This window comes from Lepus europaeus, chromosome 6, assembly GCF_033115175.1.
Source record: "Lepus europaeus isolate LE1 chromosome 6, mLepTim1.pri, whole genome shotgun sequence".
In the NCBI taxonomy this organism is placed as follows: domain Eukaryota; kingdom Metazoa; phylum Chordata; class Mammalia; order Lagomorpha; family Leporidae; genus Lepus; species Lepus europaeus.
The window spans coordinates 16,737,335-16,764,910 of NC_084832.1; the positions used below are offsets into that span (position 1 = coordinate 16,737,335).

At 36.6% G+C, this 27,576-nt stretch overlaps 1 protein-coding gene across 4 annotated transcripts in view; it reads left to right on the forward strand.

Annotated features, from left to right (window-relative positions):
• Nucleotides 1–27,576, forward strand: part of UGGT2 (UDP-glucose glycoprotein glucosyltransferase 2) — a 263,834-nt gene that overhangs the window by 203,454 nt on the left and 32,804 nt on the right. For 3 of the 4 annotated variants that reach the window (XM_062194019.1, XM_062194017.1, XM_062194018.1), the window contains 7 exons: nucleotides 3,454–3,538; nucleotides 11,860–11,945; nucleotides 13,185–13,283; nucleotides 14,223–14,307; nucleotides 17,981–18,163; nucleotides 25,833–25,993; nucleotides 26,631–26,745. In XM_062194019.1, the coding sequence (XP_062050003.1) occupies nucleotides 3,454–3,538; nucleotides 11,860–11,945; nucleotides 13,185–13,283; nucleotides 14,223–14,307; nucleotides 17,981–18,163; nucleotides 25,833–25,993; nucleotides 26,631–26,745 (814 nt within the window). The remainder of the gene's footprint in view (nucleotides 1–3,453; nucleotides 3,539–11,859; nucleotides 11,946–13,184; nucleotides 13,284–14,222; nucleotides 14,308–17,980; nucleotides 18,164–25,832; nucleotides 25,994–26,630; nucleotides 26,746–27,576) is intronic. The other variant, XM_062194020.1, reaches the window with a different exon arrangement.

Here is a 27,576-nt window from a genome sequence, read left to right on the forward strand (position 1 = left end):
TGTCAATTTTGTTTATTTTTTCAAAAAACTGCTCTTCATTTTGCTGATCTTATGTAATTTTTTTATTCAGTTTCATAGTGATGTACTGTTTCTGTGTGTAGCACATCCTTATGCATCTTTTGTAGGGCTGGGTGAGTAGTTATGAATTCTTTCAGTTTCTGTTTATTGTGAAAGATCTTTATTTCTCCTTCATTCATAAATGAGAGCTTTGCATGGTACAGTATTCTAGGTTGACAGTTTTTTTCTCTTGAGACCTGGAAAATGTTTCACCGTTCTCTCCTTGCCTATTGGGTTTCTGATGAGAAGTCCAGAGTGAGTCTAATTGGATTACCCCCTGAATGTGGTTGGTGTTTCTCTCAGGCACATTTTAAGATCTTCTCTTTATGTTTTACTGTGGAGAGTTTTACCACAATGTGTCATGGTAAAGATCTTTACTGGTCATGTCTATTGGGAGTTCTGTGTTCCCCCTGCAGTTGAATGTCTCTTTCTTTCTCCAGATTGGAGGAGTTTTCTATTATTTTATTAAGATGGCCTTCTAATCCTTTCTCTATTTCCATGCCTCTGGAACTCCTAGTGTCTATATGTTGGGTCACTTGATAGTATCTTGTAAATTTCAAACAGTGTTTTTAAGATTCCTGATTTCATTTCTTTCTTATGGTCCAACTGTAATACCTGCAGAAATTTGTCTTCTAGTTCTGATTTTCTTTGTTCTGTCTCATTTCTGCTGTTAATTCATTCCACTGCATTTTTATTTTATCTATTGAACTCAAGTGGAATGTAGAATAATAATTAAAACCTCCTTGAGGAATGATTGTATGGAATAAATGGGTTAATATTCATAAAGTTCTTAAGATAGTGCCTGAAGTAGCACGAGAGTTCATCATCACCACCACCACCTTTGCTACCTTTGGCATGGGTAGCTTTACTTAAGGACTTGTATGAGTCTTTGTAGAGCATGGAGTGAACAGGCTCTATCTACCCTGTCTCAGTGAATGCTGAAGTTGCTTATGCCCTCGAGTGGCATTTGTGACTAGAATCATTTGAAAGTTTATAAGAAATTTGATATTTTGGGAGTATTTAACCTAGCAGTTAAGATAACTTTACACCATATCAGTCTCTGGATTTGACTCTCATGTCCAAGTCCTGACGCCAGCTTCCTGCCAGTGCAGACCTTGGAAGGTATCAGTGATGGCTCAAGTAATTGAGCTTCTGTCCCTCCTGTAGGAGACCTGAATTATGTTCCTGGCTCCCAGCTTCTAACTTTAGCCCTGGCCCCTGGCTATTACAACTATTTGGAAAGTAAACCAAAAGATGAGCACTTTTTCTTTCCCTCTCCCTCTCCCTCTCCCTCTCCCTCCCTCCCTTCCTCTCAAATAAATGAATGAAATATTTAAAAATTCATTGTGATATAGGAGGGTAGCTGGCAGAAAGGTGCTGAGGTTTTACAACCCCAGTTAATCTGTACACTGGTGTGACCCACCACAGGACAGCTCCAGCCACCCATCACAGGGCAACTCAGGCCAGCCTGTGCAGAAACCCTAGCTACTTGGAGCAACAGCTGTGGCAAGGCCCTACATGACAACCCAATCAGGATCATCTAAACATCCTTCCTGTGTACCACCCAAACCTGCCTCCTATGCACCAAGATCCATCCCCAACCCCCTTTCCAACCCCCAACCCCACGTAGTAGAAACCGCAAGTTCCAATGTTGCAGATGTAGAACCCCAGCCAGCTGTCAGTATCCAGTATGGCTGCAAAATGTGTCCCCATAATGATTATTAATTCATTACAGTATCATTATAATAGTGTTACTATGGCAGGTACTCCCAATCCCATCAAGTACCTGACACCATGACAGTTCCAATGATTCCAGAAAAAAACGTGCATGGAAATTGGAGGTACTCCAGCCCCTCTCCATACTCAACCCCCTTTGTAATATTCAGTTAAACCGAAGCCCCAGACACCACCCCCTGTTGCTCCTGATAGCATGAAAGGATGGCCCAAATATCATTCAGTCCTGTGTGTTTTGGCTTTTTATTCGTTCTCTCTTTCCAGCTTGCCTGCACCTAATTTTTGAGTATGCATTATTCCTTTGCCTTTGAATAAATCCAGCTTCCTTATATACCTCCATGCCTCCATCTTGAATTCTTAGACATGTGAAGAGAAAAGTCTGGAATAAGCCCAGCCAGGACCCATTGACCACAATCATTTGACATTTCTACTGTCCAAGTTGGAACTGTTTTTGTATTTTGTAGCAATTGTTGATCAGGGCTCTAACATCTTTGTTTTAACCATCTCAGCTATGCAATTGGAAATAAGACTGAGGCAAAGGCTTGTGTTCAAGTAATAATAGTGTTACAAAACCAGTATGTTCATTTTAGGGAAATGTTACCTATATGTTACAAATAGAACTGGACTGAAAATAGCTATTGATTTCACCCATGATAGCTTGCCACTTCAACAAAATTTAATAATGTAATTATTTTAGTATAGAATTTTTCAGTGTCCTGTGGGAATAATATCAAAAATAATTATTGAGCACAGCTGTCATACTTGATTTGTTTAAGCAGCTTTGCAAATTAGAGAATGAACTGCATTTATGTTATATAAATAGAAACATTTAAGTAATACAGATAGACAACAGTAACATTCAGTCTCATAAATTAAACAGTGCATTTCAGATTTTGGCATTGCAAAGTGGCTGACAGATATTGAAAAGCTATGGGGGGGGGGGCGGGCTGGCGCTGTGGCTCAATTGGCTAATCCTCTGCCTGCGGCACAGGAATCCCATATGGGTGCCAGGTTCTAGTCCCAGCTGCTCCTCTTCCAGTCCAGCTCTCTGCTGTGACCTGGGAGGGCAGTGGAGGATGGCCCAAGTGCTTGGGGCACCTGCACCCACATGGGAGACCACCTGGCTCCTGGCTTCAGATCGGTGCAGCATGCCAACCATGGTGGCCATTTGGGGGTGAACCAATGGAGGGAAGACCTTTCTCTCTCTCTCTCTCTCTCTCTCTCTCTCTCTCTCTCTCTCACTGTCTAACTCTACCTGTCAAGTTAAAAAAAAAAAAGCTATTTGGACAATGGAGAATTCTTTTGAAATAAACAACCTTCATTTAAGTCTGGATATGTTTCATGCTTCAGTTAATATTTTAATATATCAGAGAGGTGAAAGTTGAGTTTTGAGGTAGCCTTCAATAGCAAAGATAAGCAGTAATTTAAATGAGTGATTAGGTAATATTAAATTTAATGAGTCACCATTTTTGTACAATTTTGATTAAGTTAAAATAATGTGATTTTTGAAAGGTGTATGATAGTGTATCTGAATTAATGACAGAAACAAAATATTACATGTATAACACCTTTGTTTATTATAAAATGAATTGTTATTCATACATTGTATTCAAATGTCTATTCTTCAATGAAATATAGACACTTCCGTTTTTCTACTTTTAGGCATGAAGGAACTGACTCTCAACCAGACCTGGAGGATGTCATTGTCGTATTGAACAGTTTCAAAAGCAAGATCCTGGAAGTACAAGTGTGTGAGGCAGAAGCTTTTTCTAGGCTCTGTTCCTAATTGTTTAATTGTCCTTAAGTGTTTAATGTTTATTTTATGGCTAATTTTACCATCTATGTATCTTTTGGAGCACTGGGAGCAAAAGGAAGGAAGAAAATAAATTTCATGAGGGAAAAACAGAATTTGAAAATAGAAGGAATTTGTTTTAAAGTTGTGCTTAAGCTTCTGTATCAAAAATACCTGTAGCCAGATAATGTGACAAATTAGACTCAGGAGAGTAAGAACACAGATTGAAAAATTAGTCTTGAAAATAAAAAGTGATGTTACTTCTCTTAAAATAGGAGAGAATGAGTGTTTAGAGATAGTAGTGTTAGTAGTTCTTTTGGATCATCCTGTCTGCTTAAAACTAGTTTTTATGCTTGTTTTGAAAGATTGATTTATTTATTTATTTGAAAGTCACAGTTACACAGAGAAGGCAAGACAGAGAGAGAGGTCTTCCATCTGCTGGTTCACTCCCCACTTGGCTGCAACAGCCAGAGCTGTGCCAGTCCAGATCAAGGAGCTTCTTCCGGGTCTCCCACGTGGGTGCAGGGGCCCAAACACTGCAGGCAGTGGCTTAACCCACTAAGCCACAGTGCCGGCCCCCTAAAACTCTTTTTATCCAGGTTTTTTAAAAAAATTTTAAAAGCAATGAGGAGCTGAAAAAAATAAATAATAATAGGAAAATAAAAACCAAAATTAAGTTGAGTATGCTCATCCCATTTGCATCAAGCCATTCATTGATACTGGGATGGCAGAATAAAGGTATTTATTGCAAAATGCAGAGCAAGGATGTAGGTAGCTATTGCTTAATTCCTGGATTCCTTAAGGGGTTAGATGTAAAAGCTCTTACTAAATGGAATTGTGGTTGAGAGGTGCATATTCCACTGGTGCCCATGGCCCTCACTTAGCCAGTGATATTTTCTTCTTTTGATCATTTTGATGATGGCAATGTGATTTACATCAGTCAAGTGGCAGTTCCATCTTGCTCAGGGCCTGAAGTTCTTAGAAAAGCTCTCAAGACAAGACTGAACATCAGAATGTTATATATAGTGAAGAAAAATGGCCTCATGTGTCCTGTGATCACAGGCGCCAGCTGTACTGCTTCCTCAATTTAGTGAGTTAATTTTAGTAAAACCAGAACATGGAAACTTGGCACTAAGAGGGGCTAGGAAACAAACTCAGATCTGATAGTTTCTAGTAACTGCTTCAAAGGTATCCTGGGTTTCAAAGGGAAAATAGTAATCAAACATAGAACTTCCTGTTGTCCTGGGAAAGCTAATTGTCCTAGGAGCATTCATGTATTGTGGAACACTTGAACTACCATTTAGATATATACTTTGCCACATTATAAGACTGAAGTTAAAATCAAGGACCAACATAAAGTATGTGATCTATTAGAAAATTCCCTGTACAATATTTTCCAAGTAAGCATGAAACAGAAAATTAGTTCACTCAGGTTTTTAAGCCAAATTTGTGTCGTCTGAATAGTGCAGGGAATCCTGAACCTTTAATTACTATTAAAATATTTCCAGATAATATAGATTATGCAGGTGTGAGACAGAAATATCTGTAATTCTCTGGAATAGCCTATGATATCATCAATAGATACTAGCAAATCATCGAAGGCAGGCAAATACACAAAGAAAACTAGCAGAAACAACAAGAAGCAGACACAGATATACTGCAGCTATTAGATATTAACACAGGCTCTGAAACAGCTATGTTTACTGGGTTTGGTAAATAAGAGATAAGCTTGAAAATAATTCCTGTATTTATAGGAAACTATAAAAACTGTGTATCATATTTTTGTTAGGGAGAAATTTTGAAACTGAGCAACACAGTAACAAAATTAAGCATCTATTGGATGGCTTCAATCTGTCGCAAAGAGAATTAGCAAGTTGGAAATTAAGCCAGAAGTTTCCCAAATAAACAGGGAAAGGAAAAAAGGAAAATGCATCAGATAGCATGAAAGACATACAGTGAAAAGGTCCAAAAAGCCAGGGGTGGGTTTAAAACTGGCTCTGCCACTCGCTGTCTGAGCTTAGAGTGCTTACCTTCTTTCTGTCTCATATTCCTCCTCTGTAAAATGGCATTACCAATAGCATCTAGCTTTTGGGCTGTTATGAGGATAAGACATTTTAGCTTCATAAAGGAGTTTGTTAGGATTTGTTGGGTAGATAAAATCAGGTTAAATGGAGTTCTAGAAGTTGATGAAAGAATTAGGTATAGTATTACTTGTAATAATAATGGCTAAAGAATTAATGGGGAAGACCAATTACAAACACAATACAGGTCCATCAGGTGTTTTCTAATCACAGTTTTATTTCCTAATCATTTATCTCTCAGATTTAAAGCAAAAAGAGGGAAAAAAAGGGAGGAAGAAAAGGTAAGTGTCATAGAGGATGATCACATGAACTCCAGGAACCTACAAAGAGAAAGAACAGAGACAATGAGGAGGGAACGTATTCTAAAGCTAAAGAGTGAAAGATTCCTGTCAAAAGAGTTCACAATTTAGCAAATAGGATAAGTGAGAATAGCCCCATAAGATCTCCACAGTTGCTAGGGAGAAAAGGCAGGTCATTACAATAGAAAGACACTGATACAAGTGTCAGAGTTTTCATTTTCAAAATAGATGTTAAAAGACATCAAAGCCTTCAGTGCTATGAAGAAAATTATTTGAACCTAGAAATTTTTCTAAGCCAAATTGTTAATCACATGTTAAGGCAAAATAAAGTCGTTTTCTGAAGTATGAAGATTTAGAAAAACTATTTTTCATACCCCTTCCTGAAAATATTTGGCAACATAATGAAGATGAGTATAAGAAAGTAGATATATGTCTCAAGAAAAGGTGACACTGACCTGTAAACCAATGAAAACAAAATATTTTAAAAAGGTGGTTAACTCTGATCAGCACAGAGTCATTTTAATCAGAAGAAATAAAACTTTTCTAGTTTTTTAAACCCTTCAACAGGATGTATTCACATGATCAAAATAGGCAATACCATAGCAAAATTGCAAAACATAAAATTATGCTTACTGAAGTAAATGTAATTATTTCTTGTATTTACAAATAGTGATGTGAGTCAAGAGAAGGAGAAATCATGTATAGATATATTTATATCTTTATCATATAAACATTACATATAAGAGAGACCATTATAGTTAGAGTAAAAAAGAGATTCAAATTTTTTTGGTTTGAGTTTTTTATTTATACATTTTATTTAAGTTATCCAAGTTTCATGTATTTTTTAAAATCGTTTTAGGAACATAGTGGCATTTCCCCCCTCCACACTCCTTCTAACTCATGCTCCAACACTCCCCTCCTCTTCAATTGCCACTATCAATTTTTTGCAATGATCTTTTTTCAGTATACTTAACAATCATATAATTATCCCTACACAAAGTAAAAGAATTCAGTTTTTATGAAAAGTAGACAAAACAATACAAACACTATTCCTCAATGAAAGAGACAATCATTGCTTCTCAAGATATCTATTTCATTCCAATGTATTGTATTTTAAGTACTCTATTAGTTGCCTCAGATCTGGTAGAACATATGATATCTATCTATTTGGGATTGGCTTATTTCTTTTTTTCTTTCTTTTTCTTTTTCTTATTTTTTTTTTTTGAAAGGTGGAGTTAGACAGTGAGAGAGCCAGAGAGAAAGGTCTTCCTTCCATTGGTTCACCCTCCAAATGGCCGCTACTGCTTCCTCCTGGTCTCTCGTGCAGGTGCAGGGCCCAAGAACTTGGGCCAACCTCCACTGCCTTCCCGGGCCACAGCAGAGAGCTGGACTGGAAGAGGAGCAACTGGGACAGATTCCAGCACCCCAACTGGGACTAGAACCTGGGGTGCTGGTGCCACAGGTGGAGGATTAGTCAAGTGAGCCTTGGCGCCGGCCTGGGACTGGCTTATTTCATTAAGTATAATGGTTTCCAGTTGCAACCATTTTGTTGCAAAAGACAGGGTTTCATTTTTTTTTTTATAACTGAGTACTACTACACATAGTGCATACCATAATTTCTTAGCCAGTCACCAGCTGATGGACATCTGGGTTGATTCCATATCTTAGCTATTGTGAATTACTGCAGTGAATGTGGGGTTACAGATAACACTTTCATATACTGATTTCTTTAGGTTTGGGTAAATTTCCAGGAGTGAGATGGCTGGATCTATGGAAGGTCTGTATTCAGATTTCTAAGGTATCTCCATATTGTCTTCCACAGTGGTTACAGTTTACCTTCTCACTAACAGTGGACCAGGGTTCCTTTTTGCCCACATCCTTGCCAGCATTTGTCATTTGTTGATTTCTATATGTGGGCCATTTTAACTGGAGTTGGGTGAAACCTCATTGTGGTTTTTGATTTGCATTTTCCTGATTGCTAGTGATCCTGAGCATTTTTTCAAGTGTCTGTTGGCCATTTGAATTTCCTCTCTTGAAAAATGCCTGTTCAAGTCCTTTGCCCGTTTCCTGACTGGATCTTTCCAATGTGTTATTGGATTCAATTGGCTAATACTTTGCTGAGGATTTTTGCATCTATGTTCATAGGAGATATTGTTCTATAGTTTGCTTTCTTTGTTGTATCTTTTTCTGTTTTAGGAATTAAGGTGATGCTGGTTTATTAGAAGGCATTAGGGAGGATTATCCACCTTTCAATTGTCTGGAATATCTTGAGAAGAATTGGAATTACTTCTTCTTTAAATGTCTGGTAGAATTCAGCAGTGAAGCCATCCAGTCCTAGGCTTTTCTTTCTTTGGGCGGTTTATTTTATTACTTATTAAATGTCTGTCTTGATTATTTGTTTAGGTTTTTTAAGTCTTCAGGACCCAATTTTGGTAGATTGTATGTGTTCAGGAATCTATCCATTTCTTACAGGTTTCACAATTTGTTAGCATGCAGCTCTTTGTAGGAATTCCTCATGATTCTTTTATTTCTGTGGTGTCTACTGTTACATTTCCTTAACATTTCTTTTAAATAGCAAAGTGCTATTTAATTAGGTGTATATATATATATATATATATATATATATTATAGTCACATCTTCCTGTTGAATTGATTCTTTAATGATTACATAGTGTCCTTCTTTGTCTCTCAATGGTTTTCATGTTAAAGTCTATTTTGTCTGATATTTGGATGGTTTCTGTTAGCATGGAATACCTTTTTCCATCCTTTCACTTTCAGTCTGTATGTATCTTTATTAGTGAGATCTGTGTCTTGTGGCCAGCAAATAGATGGGTCTTGTTTTTTAATCCACTCAGCCAGTCTGTATCTTTTAACTGGAGATTAGAGGCCATTTACTTTCAATGGGTGATTATTGATAAATAACAAATTGGCCCTGCCATTCTTCCAATATTCCTGTTGTTTACTTTGCATTTCTTTTGTACTTCTACTGGGGGGATTTTCTGCCTTCATATTCTTTAATAATGGTGGTTATCTGTGTTTCTGTGTATAGCACATGTATAGCACATGAGTGGTGACAAATTCTTTCAGTTTCTGTTTGTTATGGAAGGTCTTCATTTCACTTTAATTCATATAATGAGAGTTTTGCAGGTTACAATATTCTGAATTGACAAGGTTTTTTTCTTTTAAGATTTGAACTATATCTCTCCATTCCCTTCTAGCCTGTAGGGTTTCTGTTGAGAAGTCAACTCTGAGTCTAATTGATGAGCCTCTGAAAGTAAATTGGCATTTTTCTTGTACACATTTTAGAATCTTTTCTTTACGTTTTACTGTGGAGAGTTTGACTACAATGCCTTGTTGTGAAGCTCTTTTCTCATCATATCTGTTATGAGTTCTGTGTGCTTCCTCTATTTGACATCCTTTTCTTCCTCCAAACTGGGGAAGTTTTCTCTAATTATTTCACTAAATAGGCCTCGTAGTCCATGATCTCTTTCCTTACCTTCAGGAACTTTTGAGACTTGTATGTTGGGTTGTTTGATAGTATCTCATTCATCTCTAACACTGATTTTAAGTTTTCTATTCTTTTTTTTTTTAATCTGACTGTAGGATTTTCAAAGATTTATCTTCCAGTTCAGATATTCTTTCTTCTGCCTTGCCAACTCTTCTGTTAAGGTTTTCCACTACATTTTAATTGATTTTTTGAATTCTTCATTTCTAATATATCATTTTGATTTCTCTTTAAAATCTCAATTTCATGGGGAAAATTTTCATTCATGTCATGTATGGTTTTCTTTAGTTTGTGGGTTTGCTTCTGATTGCTTTTGAGTAATCCTATTATTAATTTTTCGAATTCCATTTCCAGCATTTCATCAATCTCTTCATCTTCACATTCTAATATTGAAATGTTGCTTTTCTGTGGGAGTGTCATGGTGTCTTCATATTTTTGTTTCTTGAATTTCTGCTTTTGTTTTTAGGCATTGGTGGAATAACTGTTTTTTTCCCCTCTGATGGCTTTTATTTTTGAGCTATAGCTTAGTCTGTCTGTACTTTCATTGAATACTGAGAGATATGTGGTGGGTATGTCCAGAGAGCTCCAATCTGTGCTCTAGGGTGGAGCAAGTATCCAGGGTAACATCCAAGTTGGGGTGTTAGCTCACCTCTTATTAACAGAAGGGGGCGGCGCTCATGTCTATTGGTGTGATCACTCTGTCATCTCCTCTTCTTGAAGATGATCAATACCCAGGTGTTAGTCCCCAGTGTGTTCAGCACTCAACCAGTTGAATGATCTGTGTAGTCCTCCCTGTGAGCACAGTTTCAGCTGCAGTGAGCTGCCATGGCTACCACAGAGTTCTGAGAGTTTGGCTCTGCACACAGAGCTTGCCCAGAATCCCAGAGAGACTGCCTTCTCTCACACAGTCACGGTATTTTCAGTCTTAGCACCCAGGGCTCCATGGTCAAGAAGTACAAGAGAGTCCACTCTGCCCCACTAGCCTGTCTGTCCAAAGGGAGACCGAGGGGTTGCCAGAGCCACTGTCCATGTGTGTTTCGCCCAGTTGGATCAAGTCCTATCCCCCAAGCTAGACTCAGAGTCACTGGGGAATGTGGATTTTTCCCCCTGGTAAAATCCCTGGATCAAAAGTGTGCACAGTACCCACCAGCCACAGCCCTACTCTTTTCACAGTTGTGCTGGGCAGATATAAGAGTCCCTGTGGACAGCACTTCCCTTTGGTGGGGATGCCCCCCACTCCTATTGCCTAGTGGGTGCAGTGGGGCTGATGGTGTTGCCCCAATGACAAGGTGAGGACAGACCCAACCAGTTGTCTCGAACTGCTGTGGTTGCCCCTGCCAGCAGTCCCCTCTAGCTGCAAGGTGTGCACAAAACAGCTGGAGCAGCTGCTATCTGTTTATGTCTGAAGCGGCTCCAGCTTTCTCACAGATAAGCTGCAGGGTGCTGGTGTGGAGGAGGAAGACGTAGAGAGAGACACGCCGCTTCTCTGCCCCCTTCCCGCTCCAGTTGAGGAGTCACCCAGGCCCCCTGAGGGCCTGGGGCCAAACTCAAACATGGTGCAGTCTCCAAGACTGTCCCTCCAGTTGCATCAGCAGTGGCACGGGCCAGTGCAGTCTGACCTCACCTTGCTAGCCCGAGTGGGCTGCTGGGTCCTTTGTTGTGTTTGTGGTCCATGCTCCCTGCTCGTTGCTGTGCATCTGCACCTCCTCCTCAGGTCCAGGCCATTTCTACCGCTTTTACAAGACCCCCCACACTTCAGTTTTCCCTGCAGCTTTTCCCTGACAGTGTACCTTCTCCACTTTTTTTTTTCCTGATAAGTTCACATAGCCTAGAGCAGACCTCCCGGTCACTATTCTACCATCTTGCCTGCTATCGAATTTTTTTTAAGAAGCTTTCTCAGGTCTGTGGTCAGAGATGAACAGGTTACATGCAGAATTAGGAAGTGAAACTGATTCAGAGTTACAAAAAACTCCCTAGAAAAACTGATGATAAAGATTTTACTATTTTAAAATCCAGATATGGAGAAGAAGGGAAAAGTAATATTAGTGAGCTGCTCATCTGTATTAACAGGATCAATACTGTCTAAACTCTTGAGTCCAGAAATACTACTAGATAATGTCTAAAGTTTATAAATGCGTTAACCCAGGTATAAGCATCTTATTTAACAATATAGAGATCACCATCAAAGAAATGAAAATGAGGTTGAATTGATTGATACTTGAAGAGCACATTTTGCCCATAAGTTGTAGTAAAATATTACATGGCTTCATTTACCAGTTTCCTATCTTAGGTTCCAAGGATGATATTGTCTAACATGTGTCACTTTGTAACCATGCAACATAATATTTAAAGCTGCCTAATTCTAAAATTTTTCTTCACCATGCCATATAGGTGCAAAAAAAACAAGACAAAATTAAGGAAGATATCCTTACTGATAAAGATGAAACAAGCAAAGGAATGTGGGATTCCATTAAAAGGTAATTACTAATGAATATTTTAACACATAACTAGATTTATTAAGAGTCTAGGAGATAGAAGCCCTGTAGGTGGTAAAAATTAAAGGATAAATCCTCTCCCTTAAGAGATAAGGTCGATTCAGAAATGCTCATTTGACTTCCTCAATTCCAATTTATATCCTCTTGATTTCTTTTTCTTGCCTAATGAATCTGGCTAGAACTTGCAGAACTATATTATGGTGACAGAGGATATTTTTATCTGGTTCCAGATAGTAGGAATGCTTCCTTTCACGTTCAATATGATGCTGGCTGTTGGCTTGTCATATATTCCATTATTATGTTGACATATGTTCTTCCTATACCCAGTTTACATAAGTTAGGGAACTCAAGCCATGAGGCAACTGAAAATAAAATGTTATACACGCCAAAGGAGATAGAAAGGGTACATCTAGTTAGGAAGAAGTTCAAAAAGACTTCTTAGAGGACTGGGTGGCAACAGTGTCTTCTAAGGACAGACATGATTTCAAAAGTTAACAAGTGAAGATACCTGGTTACATGAAGGAAAAAAAAATTGGATATGTTCCTTAAAGAATAGAAATTAAACTGGTACAGCTGAGATATTAAATATAATGTGTTAGGACAAAAATAAGTTGTATTGTTACTTTAAAAAAATGTAGGAGCAAGCATTTAACCTAGCAGTTTAGATAACCAATCCCGTATCAGAGTGCCTGAGTTTGAATCCCAGCTCCAGCTTCCTGCTAAGGCATACCCTAGAGGCAACAGTGATGGCTTAAATAATTGTGTCCCTGGCACCGATGTACAAGAACTGGATTGAGTTTTCTTGCTTCCAGTTTTGACTGGGAGCTGCCTCTCAGTGCTGTTGGGAACCCCAGATCCAAGCATATAATGTAGGTTGTGTCTTAAGTGCCCGATAGGCTTTTTTTTTTTCCTATAGTTCATTCGTTGTTTTTAAAGAATCAGGTTAGAGCCGGTGTTATGGCACAGTGTGTACCATATATTGAAAACATATCGAATGTTCATTAGAATTGTACTTCATGTTTTAAAAACTCATAAACTTGAAGTGATATTGTCATATGCTTTAATATTAACCATGATTTTTAGGATAAGAGTTTGTTTATAGTTAATAGCCATTCATTCTTAAGAGGCAATCCTATTTTATTTACCAAATCTAGTATTTAGGCATGTAAAGTTTGCAGATGAATATTAAAAAATGGTCAATTACTACTTTTTTATTCCAAGTTTCACAAGAAGGTTGCATAAAGAAGATGACAAAGATAAAAAAGATGTTCTGAACATTTTTTCAGTTGCTTCGGGCCATTTATATGAGCGCTTTTTAAGGTAGGTATATTTTTTTCTAATATTTTGACATGATTCAAGAAGAATGAATAAAAGGAAAGTACAGTGGAAAAAATCTCTCATCTGTTTCCTTGATACTCAGTTCTTTTTCCCATAAACAGTAATATTGTTTTTATATTCTACAATACAGATATGCACAGGTAATTTTTTTCTTTACTTCATACTTATCCAAATAGAAACAGAGTGTATACTGCTCTTCATCTTGTTTTTTTTTTTAAACTCATAATTTTGAAGTATGTGTATTTTTAAAATATTGTGAAATTTTATGAGTTTTATTTGGTTTGGAATATTGGTCTTGTGTAAACCTAGAAAACAGACATAGTTTGTAATGAGATGATAACTGAGTAAAAATATACATAGTACTTATTTCTTTTCCAATGAAGAAATAATTTATTTTATAAAAAGGAGATAAGAATGGGAAAGCTTACTTATAGGGTACAAAGACTATTTTTCACCAGCCTTAAAAGTATTTACATTGTAGTATAGATATTTTAAAAAGGTACTTTAGGTATGTGTATATGTTTTTCATTCAGAACTCTAGGATAACAAAACAAGTGAACTTTCCAGTGAATTTATCAGAATGTGCAGATCATTCAACTCTTCAAGTTTTAGGCCTGATATTAATCACACAATAATATAGCCAAGATTAGAATCTGATTCCACTAAACAAGACTATTCCAGACTAGCTTGTCAACTGGAACAAACAAAACCCAGTCAATTTAGTGTGCATTAGATACATATGTATTTCTATATATATTACATATTTGATCAACCGTGGTATTTGAAGATATTTAAGTTTGTTTCTTCATAACTCATAGTGAAAAACTTATTCATACCTTTCAATATTTGAAAGTCTTTAAAAAATTTGATGAACTTCTATTAATAGTAACTTATATTGGGTCTCATGTTTTGTTTATACAGAATTATGATGCTCTCTGTTTTGCGTAACACTAAAACACCTGTGAAATTCTGGTTTCTAAAAAATTATCTCTCACCAACATTTAAAGTAAGTGCATAACTTCCTTTATAGAGTGGTTAAGGTTTGAGATGAAAATTCTTGTTATCACTGTAAGTTTATGTAACATTTATCTTCAGTGTGAGGCTTTTGAAATGTGTATTTGGCCGGCGCCGTGGCTTAACAGGCTAATCCTCCGCCTTGCGGCACCGGCACACTGGGTTCTAGTCCCGGTTGGGGCGCTGGATTCTATCTCGGTTGCCCCTCTTCCAGGCCAGCTCTCTGCTATGGCCTGGGAAGGCAGAGGAGAATGGCCCAAGTCCTTGGGCCCTGCACCCGCATGGGAGACCAGGAGAAGCACCTGGCTCCTGGCTTCGGATCAGCGCGATGCTCCGGCCGCAGCAGCCATTGGAGGGTGAACCAACGGCAAAAAGGAAGACCTTTCTCTCTGTCTCTCTCTCTCTCACTATCCACTCTGTCAAAAAAAAAAATGTGTATTTACTCATTATAATTTTTAATAAATTTTAAAACTTTAATAATCAATACTTTTTATCTAAACTAAGAAAATTCCTGTGCCATGTTTAAAGAGGTGTTTAAAGGAAAAAGAAAGCAAGAAACAGCATGTTTTACTTAGAAAATATACAGAAAGATTATTGGTTTTTTCTTTGTAATGAATAATAAAATTTGACAATGGACATATATATAAATATTTTAGTGAACATACTGGATTTTGTTATATTTTTGCAATAATGGGAACATTACTAATATCAAAAAATATGAAAACTGTGCCATAGGAAGTACTTTCATAGTACTGAAAATAATAAAGCTCTTTAGTCTTTGTGCTCTACATTGATTGCTCTGGTTCTCTGGGCATCATGATCCAAGTTCAATTTGGAAAGTGACCACCATCTATTACCCTTAATAAGCCCCTACACTCTTGCTGCAAAGCAAACTCTGTTCCTTCTATCTTCACTAAAAAATAATCACATTTTTTGAGAGTTATGTCTCATTCATCAGCAGTTCAAAGATTCCCTTTTTTTATACCAGAAGAGGTAGTAAAAGCAAAAGTTGCTAATTATGCTTCTATCCCCTAATATGCCAAGGCATTTTGCTAAGTGCTGTATTAAAATTATTCAGTGATTCATCATAGTAATGCCTTGTGATAAGGAAACAGACTAGCCTGCACAATTGGGAGGTCCCTCAGTAACTCACCAGGAGGACTCCTCAAACTCAAAAACTCTGAGTTACAGATTATTACACAAAAGTTTACAAATAAAATCAATGAAAAGTGGGGTAGTATAGTGTCCAGTGGTAGAGAGTGGAGATCAGATGAAGTTGCCAGTTATCTTCTCCCGACAGAGGAGCGAAGATGCTGCTTATTTCTGCCAGCAGATGTGTGTGACCATATTCAAAGGGCATGGCCCTCCAGGAAGGCTCGCTCACACTTCATCGTGGACCTGGCTGACTGCCGCTAGCCCCTCCTGAACTTGATCTGTCATAGGGCCCAAAGTCCTCACCATAAGTCACATGACCCAGAGAAATAAAGATACTCCTGCCAGAACACCCCAAAGTAGAGATCATTTCCCAGTAATCACAGACAAAGGGGGCTACCTTTCTTTGGTCAGGATTCACTTTTATATCACAGGCTTGAAACAAAAATGCCTAATTAGGAAGATAGTATTCTGACTTAATGCACAGTGCTTAACCCTGATGGAACATCCCATATGCCCCCACCACTAACACATGCCACCACCTGGACTCATTTAGAATAGACAAAAACTGCAAAAGAACTCATAAATATTGACCAAAAGTTAACTGTTTTGTTACTGGATTTTTAACGTTTTACTGCTAGCCGAGCACTGCACAGGATGATAACTCCACATATGTTGAGGTGATAGAATCTAAAGGCTCTCTTATTAGGAAACAGTGCTGTTCATTAGAAAATAGTGCTATGTCTAGATTAAAAAACTTGTTCTAGTGCATGGTTGAAACGAATAACCTATCTGAAATACTCTTTTCCTAATTCCTTTAATTTCTTTCTTTCTCTCAAAATTTTTCTTAGGAAAAGTTCTTGGTGAAACATATACCAAGAAAAGGCACAGAAAGTGTGTAGTTTTAATGAATTTTTACAAACTTAGAACACTGAATCCAGCAGATATAGAACGTGCCAACATTCAAGATGCCTCCCCTCCAGTTTGTCAAGCCACACCTCCTAACTGCTTTCACTTACTTGCCAAAATTGTACTTACCAATAATTCTTTCCTGGGGCCGGTGAGGTGGTGCACTAGGTTAATCCTCCACCTGTGGCGCTGGCATCCCTTATGGGCGCCGGATTCTAGTCCCAGTTGCTCCTCTTCCAGTCCAGCTCTCTGCTGTGGCCCGGGAAGGCAGTGGAGGATGGCCCAAGTCCTTGGGCCCTGCACTCGCATGGGAGACCAGGAGGAAGCACCTGGTCCTGGCTTCGAATCCACATAGCTCTGGCCGTGGTGGCCACTGGGGAGTGAGCCAATTGACGGAGGACCTTTCTCTCTGTCTCACTGTCTGTAACTCTACCTGTCAAATAAATAAATACAAATCTTAAAAAGATAATAATAATTCCTGACCACACTGTGCAAACTATGATCCCCCATTATCTGTCACTCTGTCCCTCTTCTAATTTTTCTCTGTAGCGCTATCTTCTTTAGCTAACTTAATAATTTCCTTTTTTTACCTGCCACCTCTAAAATGTGAGCTTCATGAAGGCCATGATTTCTACTCCTTTTGTTCCTGACAGTATCCCTAGGGCCCAGAACAGTGTCTAGCATGTAGCCTATTTTAGGGAATATTTTTAGTATCTATTTCCTGAATAAAAAATTTTTTTAAATTAACCCTAATTTAAAAGAAAGCTAAATAATGATTCCTAGCAACTGCTTTAGCCATGATTTCAGTGTTCCAGTTCACAAATTGATGCCTATGTTAAAGACCTTATTTTATTTTATTTTTTAAAAAGACCTTATTTTAAATTTATATTATTCTTATAAAAGCAAAGAAAAGATAGAACTGAGCATAAACTTATCAAGTAGTTATGGATGAGAATTGAATGAGGAAAAGCAAATTCCATATCTTTCACTACTCCTTTAACATCGTTCCTTTCTATTTGGGGACACTTGAACCAAATTTAGCCAATGATTTATTAACTGCTTTTTATACAGGCAGTAAGATATTTCTCTAAGAACACATTGAATCACATATCAACTCTTCAGAACACAATATTTATTTTTAGTCCTTAAATTAAACCTCAAGCATGAAACTTCTATAAAAATAGAACCTATTAATGTATACTTCGTTTTGAGGTGTTTTGTACCCCCTTTTCATCTTTGCATCTATCAGCCAGCATGCTAGCATACACAGTTTGTTACAAAGATAATCTGAGACCTGGAGGCTTTCTTTCTGGAGTTGAGGTTTTTCAGCACCAATAGTGAATGTATGGGAACATTTATCATAGTTAATAAGTGTGCTATTTACTATGCTGCATTTTTTCAGAGACATTAAATTATATAGTTTTATGTGTACTTTTGTTTTCCTATTAGCATTTTTGTATTTCTCATTTCTAGTATCAGAGAAGTAGTATTTGTACATTGTGCTAATTAGTTATAACAATTTATAGTAAACTCTGCCTTTTAAAATGTCAAAAGTGTTTTTTCTTCTTTGAATCCATTGTTTGATTTTGCATGTGTGTTTTTAGGAGGTGATTCCTCACATGGCTAAGGAATATGGATTCCAGTATGAGCTAGTCCAATACAGGTGGCCTCGTTGGCTTCATCAACAGACTGAAAAGCAAAGGATTATTTGGGGTTACAAAATTCTTTTCCTTGATGTCCTTTTCCCACTAGCAGTGGACAAAATCATTTTTGTTGATGCTGACCAGGTAAGTAGATTATTATTTTTAGTAGTAAGGTTTTTTTTATACTTCTCTGTGGATATTAGCTTAATGCTGCTTATGCTGATAATCTTGCTGGCATGCTCAGACACAATTGTGATATATAAGCAAAATCATTTAAAAAATCAGTCTTTAAGGAAAAAACTGTAGGGATTATTATTATTGTTCATATTACCTAGAATACAGAAATGTTATCTCTGAAATAGTAGTTGTCAAAGTATGGAATATAAAGATAACACAGATATTTATATGGATCATAAGACTGGATGCCTATGAATATGAAATGATGTTTATTTAAAATTAGTTATTTCTTTGTGCTGGAAAAGTTAGCACTTCCACCCAAGTTACTCATTCATCAACCTTTTACAACAGTCTGGCATTCAGCAAATAACCTCACACATAAGGAAAATGATGGTCTAAGTTTGGCCAAAAAAGTGTTTTTGAAGTCCTCAGTCTTCACAATTTATATGTCCAAAACTTAAGGACATTTTCCCCTCCTTGGTGTGCCTTAGTAATCATTGCTGGGAAAAGAAAATTGGAAAGCATACAGAAGTAAGTAACATGTAAATATAAATGTATTATGAATTAAAACAAATTATAATCTGTATATTTAGGGCAAAAGTATATTTTCAAGTCCTACATTGATTTTTAATTATATTTCAAGTTCTATTAATTTCATAGTATTTCCTAGACTATAATATATTTGGAATAAATATATATTTTCCACTACAATAAAAAACAAGAAAGTAGACAAATTTAGGTGATGAAACAAGCATTTCCAAATGTACTAATGTAAATCATTCTCCTTTCTCCCCCTAAAATCTCTAATATTTTTCTACAAAGGTGAGTATAGTAAAAAAAAAATGCTTTATTTCATAATGCTTGTTAAAATAATCAGGAAATATTTTCTTGATCAAAACCCAGCACATGCCTCTGGAAGGAGCAAACACTCCACTAAGCTATAGAGGCATGTTTCAAAGATAAAACCGTCAGAGGAGAAAACCAACAAGTTTCCACAGATGCTGAAAAATAGATGTAGAAATGCAATAAGCATGAACAAGAAGACAATATGACTCACCAAAAGGAACATAACAATACTTGAAAAGATTGATGAAATGCCTAAAAGGAATTCAAAAGAGTGATCATAAGATTACTCAAAAACACAGAGAAGCAAATATATGAGGTTCAGAAATCTGTACATGTATGAGAAATTCTACTGAGAGATAGCTATTTTAAAGAGAAATCAAATTGAAATATTAGAAATGAAGAATTCAGTATGTCAAATTAAAAAAAATACAGTGGAAAACCTGAACAGATTTGGTGAGGCAGAAGAAAGAGTATCCAAGCTAAAAGACAAATGTTAGGAACTCTCTCGGACAAAAAAAAAAAAAAAGAAGAAGAAGAAAAACTAGAAAAACTGAAAACAGTGTTCAAGGTTTATTGCATACTATCAGATGACCAAATATATGTATTTTAGGAGTCCCAGGAGGTGTGGAAAAAGAGAATGGGTTAGAAGAACTATTCAGTGAAATATTAGCAGAAAACTTACCTAATTTGGAGAAAGATAGGGACATTCAACAACAGGAAACACATAGAACTCTAATAATAGACATGGACAAGAAAGATCTTCACCATGACACATTATAATCAAACTTTCAAAAGTAAAATAAGGTTTTAAAATGTGCATGAGAGAAATGTCAGATTACCTTTAACGGATCTCCAGTTAGGGTGGTAACTGATTTCTCATCAGAAACCCTACAATCAAGGAGAAAATGGAGAAACATAGTCCAAGTCCTAACAAAAAATTATTGTTAACCCAGAAAACTGTATCCTGCAAAGCTCTCATTTATAAATGAAAGTAAAAATAAAGACCTTCCAACAAAACAAAAATTGAAAGACTTTGTCACTGCCTCTCTAGCCATAAAATAGTCCTTAAGGATGTGCTGTACACAGAAACAGAGAAAGATAATCATCTTTACAAAAGAATATGAAGACAGAAAATCTTCTAGTAAAGTTACAAAGTAAGTCCAAACAAACAATAGAATTATTCATGGAAAAAATGGCAGCCAATAGTTTTCAATATTAACCTTGAATGTAAATGGCCTAAATTCTCCAATAAAAATATATGGACTGGCTGAATAATTAAAAACAAGACTCATCTATATGTTGTCTTCAAGAAACAAACCTCACTGACAAAACTAAACACAGACTGAGAGTAAAAGGATGGAAAAAGAAATTCTATGCTAGCAGAAAGCAAAAACAAGCAGGATTAGCCATAAATGTATATGTACCCAGTGGGGCACCTGGCTATTTAAAACAAATGTTAATGGATCTAAAGGGAGACATAGGCTCCAATACACTAATAATGGGGGAATTCAACACACAACTTCCATCAGTGAACAACTAGGTCAAAAAAAATCAGCTAAAAAACAACAGAGTTAATCTATACTATCCACCTAATAGACCTAGTTGATATCTGCAGAGCATTTTAATCCCACTATTGCATAATAAACATTCCTTTTAACAGTACATGGTACTTCCTCTTAGATAAAACTGTATGCTAGGCCATAAAGCAAGTCTCAAGAATTTTTTAAAAAATTTGGAATCACGCTTTGTATCTCTTCTGAACAAAATGGAATGAGTAAAACTGGAAGTTAACAACATAAGCAACTCTACAAAATATGCAAATACATGGAGATTGAACAACACATTCCTGAATGAACAGTGAGTCATAGAAGAAATCAAAAGGCAAATCAAAAATTCCTAGAGCAGAATGAAGATGACAACACAACATACCAAAACTTATTGGATACAGGAAAAACAGTGTTAAGAGAGAAGTTTATAGCTAGTGATGCCTACATTAAGAAATTGGAAAGGCATGAAATAAATGACCTGACAATGGATCTCAAGGGCCTAGGAAAAAAAACAACAACCCAAACCAAAATTTAGTAGTAGGAAATAAAGAATCAAAATTAAAGAAAAAATAAACAAAATTAGAAACAAAAAATTAAAAAGTGTGATGAAGAAATGGTTTTTTTGAAAAATTAAACAAAACTGATACACCATTGACCAAACTATCCAAAAAAATAAAGGGGAGGGAAGATGTAAATTAATAAAATCAGAAATGAAAAAGTGAATGTTACATTGGATAGCACAGAAATAAAAAGTATTATCAGGAATTACTACAAATAGGTATTGCCAAGAAATTAGAAAATCTCAAAGAAATGGATAGATTTCTGGAAGGATACAATCTACCTAAATGGAGTCATGGAAACAAAAACTAAATACACCTATATCCAAGACAGATGTTGAATCAGTAATAAAGACCCTCCCAACAAAAAAAAAAAGCCAGGGGCTTGATGGCTTCATTGCTGAATTGTACCAGACTTTTTTTTTTTATTGGGCAGGCAGAGTGGACAGTGAGAGAGAGACAGAAAGGTCTTCCTTTTCCGTTGGTTCACCCCACAATGGCCATTGCGGCTGGTGTGCTGCAACTGGCACACCGCACTGATCTGAAGCCAGGAGCCAGGTGCTTCTTCTTTTCTCCCATGCTGGTACAGGGCCCAAGCACTTGGGCCATCCTCCACTGCCTTCCCAGACCACAGCAGAGAGCTGGAGTGGAAGAGGAGCAACTGAGACAGAATCCGGTGCCCCAACCGGGACTAGAACCCAGTGTGCCAGCACCGCAGGCAGAGGATTAGCCTATTGAGCCGTGGTGCCAGCCTACCAGACTTTTAAAGAAGAAATAATCCCAATTCCCCGCAAGCTATTCAAAATAATTGAAAGGGAGAAAATCCTCCCAAACTACTTCTATGTGGCCAGTATCACCTTAATTACAAAACCAGATAAAGATTCAACAAAGAAACAGAATAGTAAACAAATATCCCCAATGAACATGGTGCAGAAACCCTCAACAAGATTCTAGCTAATCAAATACAACAGCACATCCAAAGATGATTCACCTGAACCAAGTGGTATTTATGCCTGGTATGCAGGGATGGTTCAATATATGCAAATCAGTCAATGTAATGCATCATATTAACAGACTGAAGAATAAAACCATATGATTATCTCAATAGAGGCAGAGAAAGCATCTGATAAAATACAACATCTTTTCATGATAAAAACCTCAGTCAATTGGGTATAGAAGGAACATTCCTCAACACAATCAAAGCAACACATGGCAAACCCACAGCCTTCATCATATTTAATGGGAAAGAGTTGGAAGCATTTCCACTAAGATACAGAACCATAAAAGAATGCCCACTTTCACTGTTGCTATTCAATATAGTTCTGGAAATTTTAGCCAGCATCATTAGGCAAGAAAAGGAAATCAAAGTGGGTTACAAGTTATAAAAGAGAAAGTCAAGTTTTCCTTGTTTGCAGATGACATGATTCTGTACATTGACAAACAAAAAGACTCCACTAACAGACTATTGGAACTCTTAATAAGAGATTTTGGTAAAGTTGTAGCATATAAAATCAGCACAGAAAAATTAGTAGCCTTTGTATACACAGAAAAGGCCATGGCTAAGAAAGAAACTTGTAAGATCACCCCAGTAACAATAGCTACAAAAAATTAAATACCCTGGAATAAATTTGACCAAGAAGATGAAATATCTCTACAATGAATATTACAAAATATAAAAGAAAGAAATTGAAGAAGACATGCAAAAATAGAAAAATAGTCCATGTTCATAGGTTGAAAGCAATACTGTCATCAAAATGTCCATACTACCAAAAGTAATTTACAGAATCAATGTGATTCTAATCAAGTTACCAACAACATTCTCAGAGCTAGAAAAATCTGTACTAAAATTCATGGAAATACAAGAGGTGCCAAATAGCTAAAACAACCTTAAACAACAAAAATATAGCTGGAGGCATCACAATACCAGATTTCAAGATACACCACAGAGAAATTTTAATCAAAACACCTTGGTATAGGCACAAAAATAAACATATAGACCACTGAAACAAAGTAGAAACCCCAGAAATTAATCCACACATCTACAACCAACTAATCTCTGACAAATGAGCTGAAATCAGTCCCTGGAGAAAGGACAGTCTCTTCAACAAATTTGGGAAAATTCAGTCTACGCTTGCAGAAGTATGAAACAAGACCCCTATCTTATACTTTATACAAACATCAAATAAATGGGTCAAGAATCTGCATCTGTAACCTGATACCATCAGATTACTAGAGGAAAACATTGAGGAATCTCTGCAACACATTGGCATAGGTAAAGACTTCTTGGAATAAAACCCGAAGCGTAGGCAATGAAGACAAAATTGACAAATAGGTTTACATCAAGCTAAGAAGCTTCTGTACTGCAAAGGAAACAATCAAGAGAGTGAAGAGGCAACCAACAGAATGGGAGAAAATGTTTTGCAAATTATGCAATTAAGGATTAATAACCAGGATCTATAAAGTGTTCAAGAATCTCAACAACAACCAATCAAATTAAGAAATGGGCAAAGACATGAACAGACATTTTTCAAATGATGAAATTCAAGTGGCCAACAAATGCTCAGGATCACTAGCCATCAGGGAAATGTAAATAAAAACCACAATGGGGTTTTACCTCACACCAGTTAAAATGGCTCCTATCTAAAAATCAAAAAATAATACGTGTGAGGATGTGAGAGAAAAGGTACCCTAACACACTGTCGGTGAGAATATAAACTAGTACAATCATTATGGAAGACAGTATGGAGATTCTTCAGAACTCTAAAAATAGATACATCATATGACCCACCCTTCCTGGGAATTTATCCCAATGAAATGAAATCAGCATATGAAAGAAAAAAACCCATGTTTATTCCAGTTCAATTCACTATAGCTAAGATATGAAATTAGCTCAGATGTCTATCAACTGATGACTGGATAAAGAAAATGTGGAATATATACACTATGGAATAATACTCAGCCATAGAAAAGAATGAAATCCTGTCTTTTACAACAAAATGGATCTTACTAGAAGCAATTATGCTTTGTTAAAGAAGCCAGTCCCAAAAAGATAAATGTCATATGTTTTCTCTTATATGTGGTAGTTTATATAGAGTACAAAAAAATGTATAGGAATGAAATTGAAATCTTGTGGTTTAATTGTTGTTTTTAGCCCTGTTTATACTCCTGTGGAACTGTGGTCTTTCTACTTTTTTACATGTTGAATATTATGGTTAGTGATGCTTGAACCTCTGATTATAGAATAGATTGAAATTACCTTTTTGTTGGGGACGACGTGGTGGCGCACTAGGTTAAGCCTCTGCCTGCAGTGCTGGCATCCCATATGGGTGCCGGGTTCTAGTACCAGTTGCTCATCTTCCAGTCCTGCTCTCTGCTGTGGCTTGGGAAGGCAGTGGAGGATGGCCCAAGTCCTTGGGCCCTTGCACCCATGTGGGAGACTGGGAAGAAGTTCCTGGCTCCTGGCTTCAGATAGGCATAGCTCCGGCCATTGCGGCCATCTGAGGGGTGAACCAACGGAAGGAAGACCTTTCTGTCTCTCTCTCTCTCTCTCTCTCTCTCACTGTTTGTAATTCTACCTGTCAAATAAATAAAAATCTTTAAAAAATAATAAAAATTGTTTTAAAATTACCTTTTTGTAAAAATTAAAAAAGGAAGCATGGGTATTGAGGGCAGAAGTGAGGAGAGGAGGTTTGTGTGGTTATCTTAGAATTATACCTATGAAATCTGTTCTCTTTATATTAATGAAAAAGTTTTAAGAAGAAAACAGTCCAATGTAGATGATGAAGTAAGCATTTCCAAATATAGTAAATAATGTATTCTATCTTCCCCCAATGTCAGATATTTTTATACCAGGCTTGAGCCTATTTTAAAAAAAAACCTGGTGTTAAATTGGAAATTGCATAGAAAATTAATTAATTTTTTTAAAATATAATGTAGGATCTCTGTCTTTAATGTGCTGTACACTGCTATTTAATGCTATAACTAGTACTCCAACAGTATTTTTTCACTTTGTGTTGCTATGTGGGGGCAAACTGTTGAAATCTTTGCTTAATATATACTAACCTGATCTTCTGTATATAAAGAGAATTGAAAATGAATCTTGATGTGAATGGAAGGGGAGAGGGAGCGAGAAAGGGGAGGGTTGCGGGTGGGAGGGAAGTTATGGGAGGGGGGAAGCCATTGTAATCCATAAGCTGTACTTTGGAAATTTATATTCATTAAATAAAAGTTTTAAAAAAAACTTATATTGTAAGGTTATTTAGAGTGATCAGGAAATTTTTCTTTAGTTGAAACTAGTATTTGCCAATACATAATAATGGAGATTTAACATAAAATGGTTTTTAATTATTAATTTATACTTTAAGAAACCAAGAGCTGTACACTTGAGTAGTATGTGACCCTTACCTAGAATATATAAGATATTTTGCTTGAAAATGATACAACAATGGTATTGATCTGAATGACTACTATCATAAAGATTAGGAATATAAACTTTTGGGTTCTTACAGTCTGTAAGAGCAAAAGGAAAAAAAACTAAAATTGCAAAAATTTATGCTATGTGAAATCACTCTGGATAAAATGGGTCTGTGTCTCTCCATGATAAAATAATAAATTATTTGAAATTCCTATAAAGTAAGTTTTGTTATTTTTACAGTCATCATTAGATATGCTATTTCAATTATTTAGATTGTGAGACATGATCTAAAGGAACTTCGAGATTTTGATCTGGGTGGAGCTCCTTATGGGTACACTCCCTTCTGTGATAGCCGCACTGACATGGATGGATATCGTTTCTGGAAAACAGGATACTGGGCATCACATCTTTTAAGAAGGAAATACCATATCAGGTAAGAGCATTCATACTCTACCATCTAGTAAATAAAAAATGCATGGAATCACAACATGCAGTTTTCTTGGAAAGTGTACAATGATGGCAACCAATTATATAGTACTTACTATCTGCCAGTTATTCTTATAAGCCTTTGCATATATTAACCTGTAAAATGTTTATAATTATGTTTTGTGAGACTAGTATTAATTTCCATTTTCTGAAGATGGAAACTAAAGCATATGGCATTTATGTAACTTGCCTAGGCTTACCCTGCTGGTACTTAGCTGACACAGAAGGTAAACCACAATGATAAGCTCATGGGCATGTTCTTAACTACTAAAAATTTAAACTTGGCTTGCCATATAACAAAATGAAAATAGTATCTTTAGAGTTGATACTATATTGTGGAGCCATAAGTTTCATGTTAATTTGGAAAAACTTGAGTTGACTCTGGAAGATGATGAATCCTACCAAAATAATAACAAACTTCAAACCCGTTAGTAACAGTATGAGGCAATGAAAGGATTCATTATTATTAGCTCAAAGGGTATCTAAATTTAAATTAATGCCATCACTGTAGACATTTCCTGGCCTGCTGGGGGAGTAAAACTATAAAACCAACACAGGCTATCAAGAAGTATTAATTTTTGCAGTGCCTTATATGTAGTGGATCTGAAGAAGTTTAGGAGGATTGCAGCAGGTGACAGGCTCAGGGGCCAATACCAAGCTCTCAGTCAAGATCCAAATAGTCTATCAAACCTAGATCAGGTAAGTAAAATATTAATAAATTTAAGTACATACACATTGCATGCTGCAATTCCTTGTAAACATCTAAATCATGTTTTCAATTTCTCTTTCAAAATCCTGCACTTTGTGCAGTTTTGTGTTGGATACCTGTATTTGTACATAACATTTTCACTTCAGCCTCAGTATTTTCAAAGCTGTGAACATTTTGACTTTACTTTTTCAGCCCTCAAACCTTTTTCTTACTATATGCCCTGTCTCATTTAGATGCCCCCGCTCTCTCCCATTATCCTTTACATAGGTCTGTGATCTTTTAAGACAAACTCCCTTCATTCATTCCCTGCCCTATCATAACTGCCTTAAATTTTCTTTCTCCTCACACATTTTTTCTCATATGTCATTAATTCCTTCATTATTTAATCTCCAATGGTTTATACAGTTTTTTCAAGGTTTTATTTATTTATTTGAAATTCAGAATTACACAGAGAGAGAAACAGAGGTACAGAGAGAGAGAGGTCTTCCACCCACTGGTTCACTCCCCAATTGACCTCAATGGCCTGAGATGTGCTGATCCAAAGCCAGGAGCCAGGAGTTTCTTCTGGGTCTCCCAAGCAGGTGCAGTGGCCTAACAACTTGAGCTATCTTCTACTGCTTTCCCAGGCCATAGCAGAGAGCAGGATCAGAAGTGGAGCAGCCAGAACTCAAACCAATGCCCATATGGGATGCCAGAACTAAAGGAGGTGGCTATACCCACTACGCCACAGTGCCGGCCCCTATACAATTTAAGTAGAAACAAATAGCTCCACAGTCCAGAGTCCCTACTAGTTTCCCCTATTCATATTAGAATTGTACATG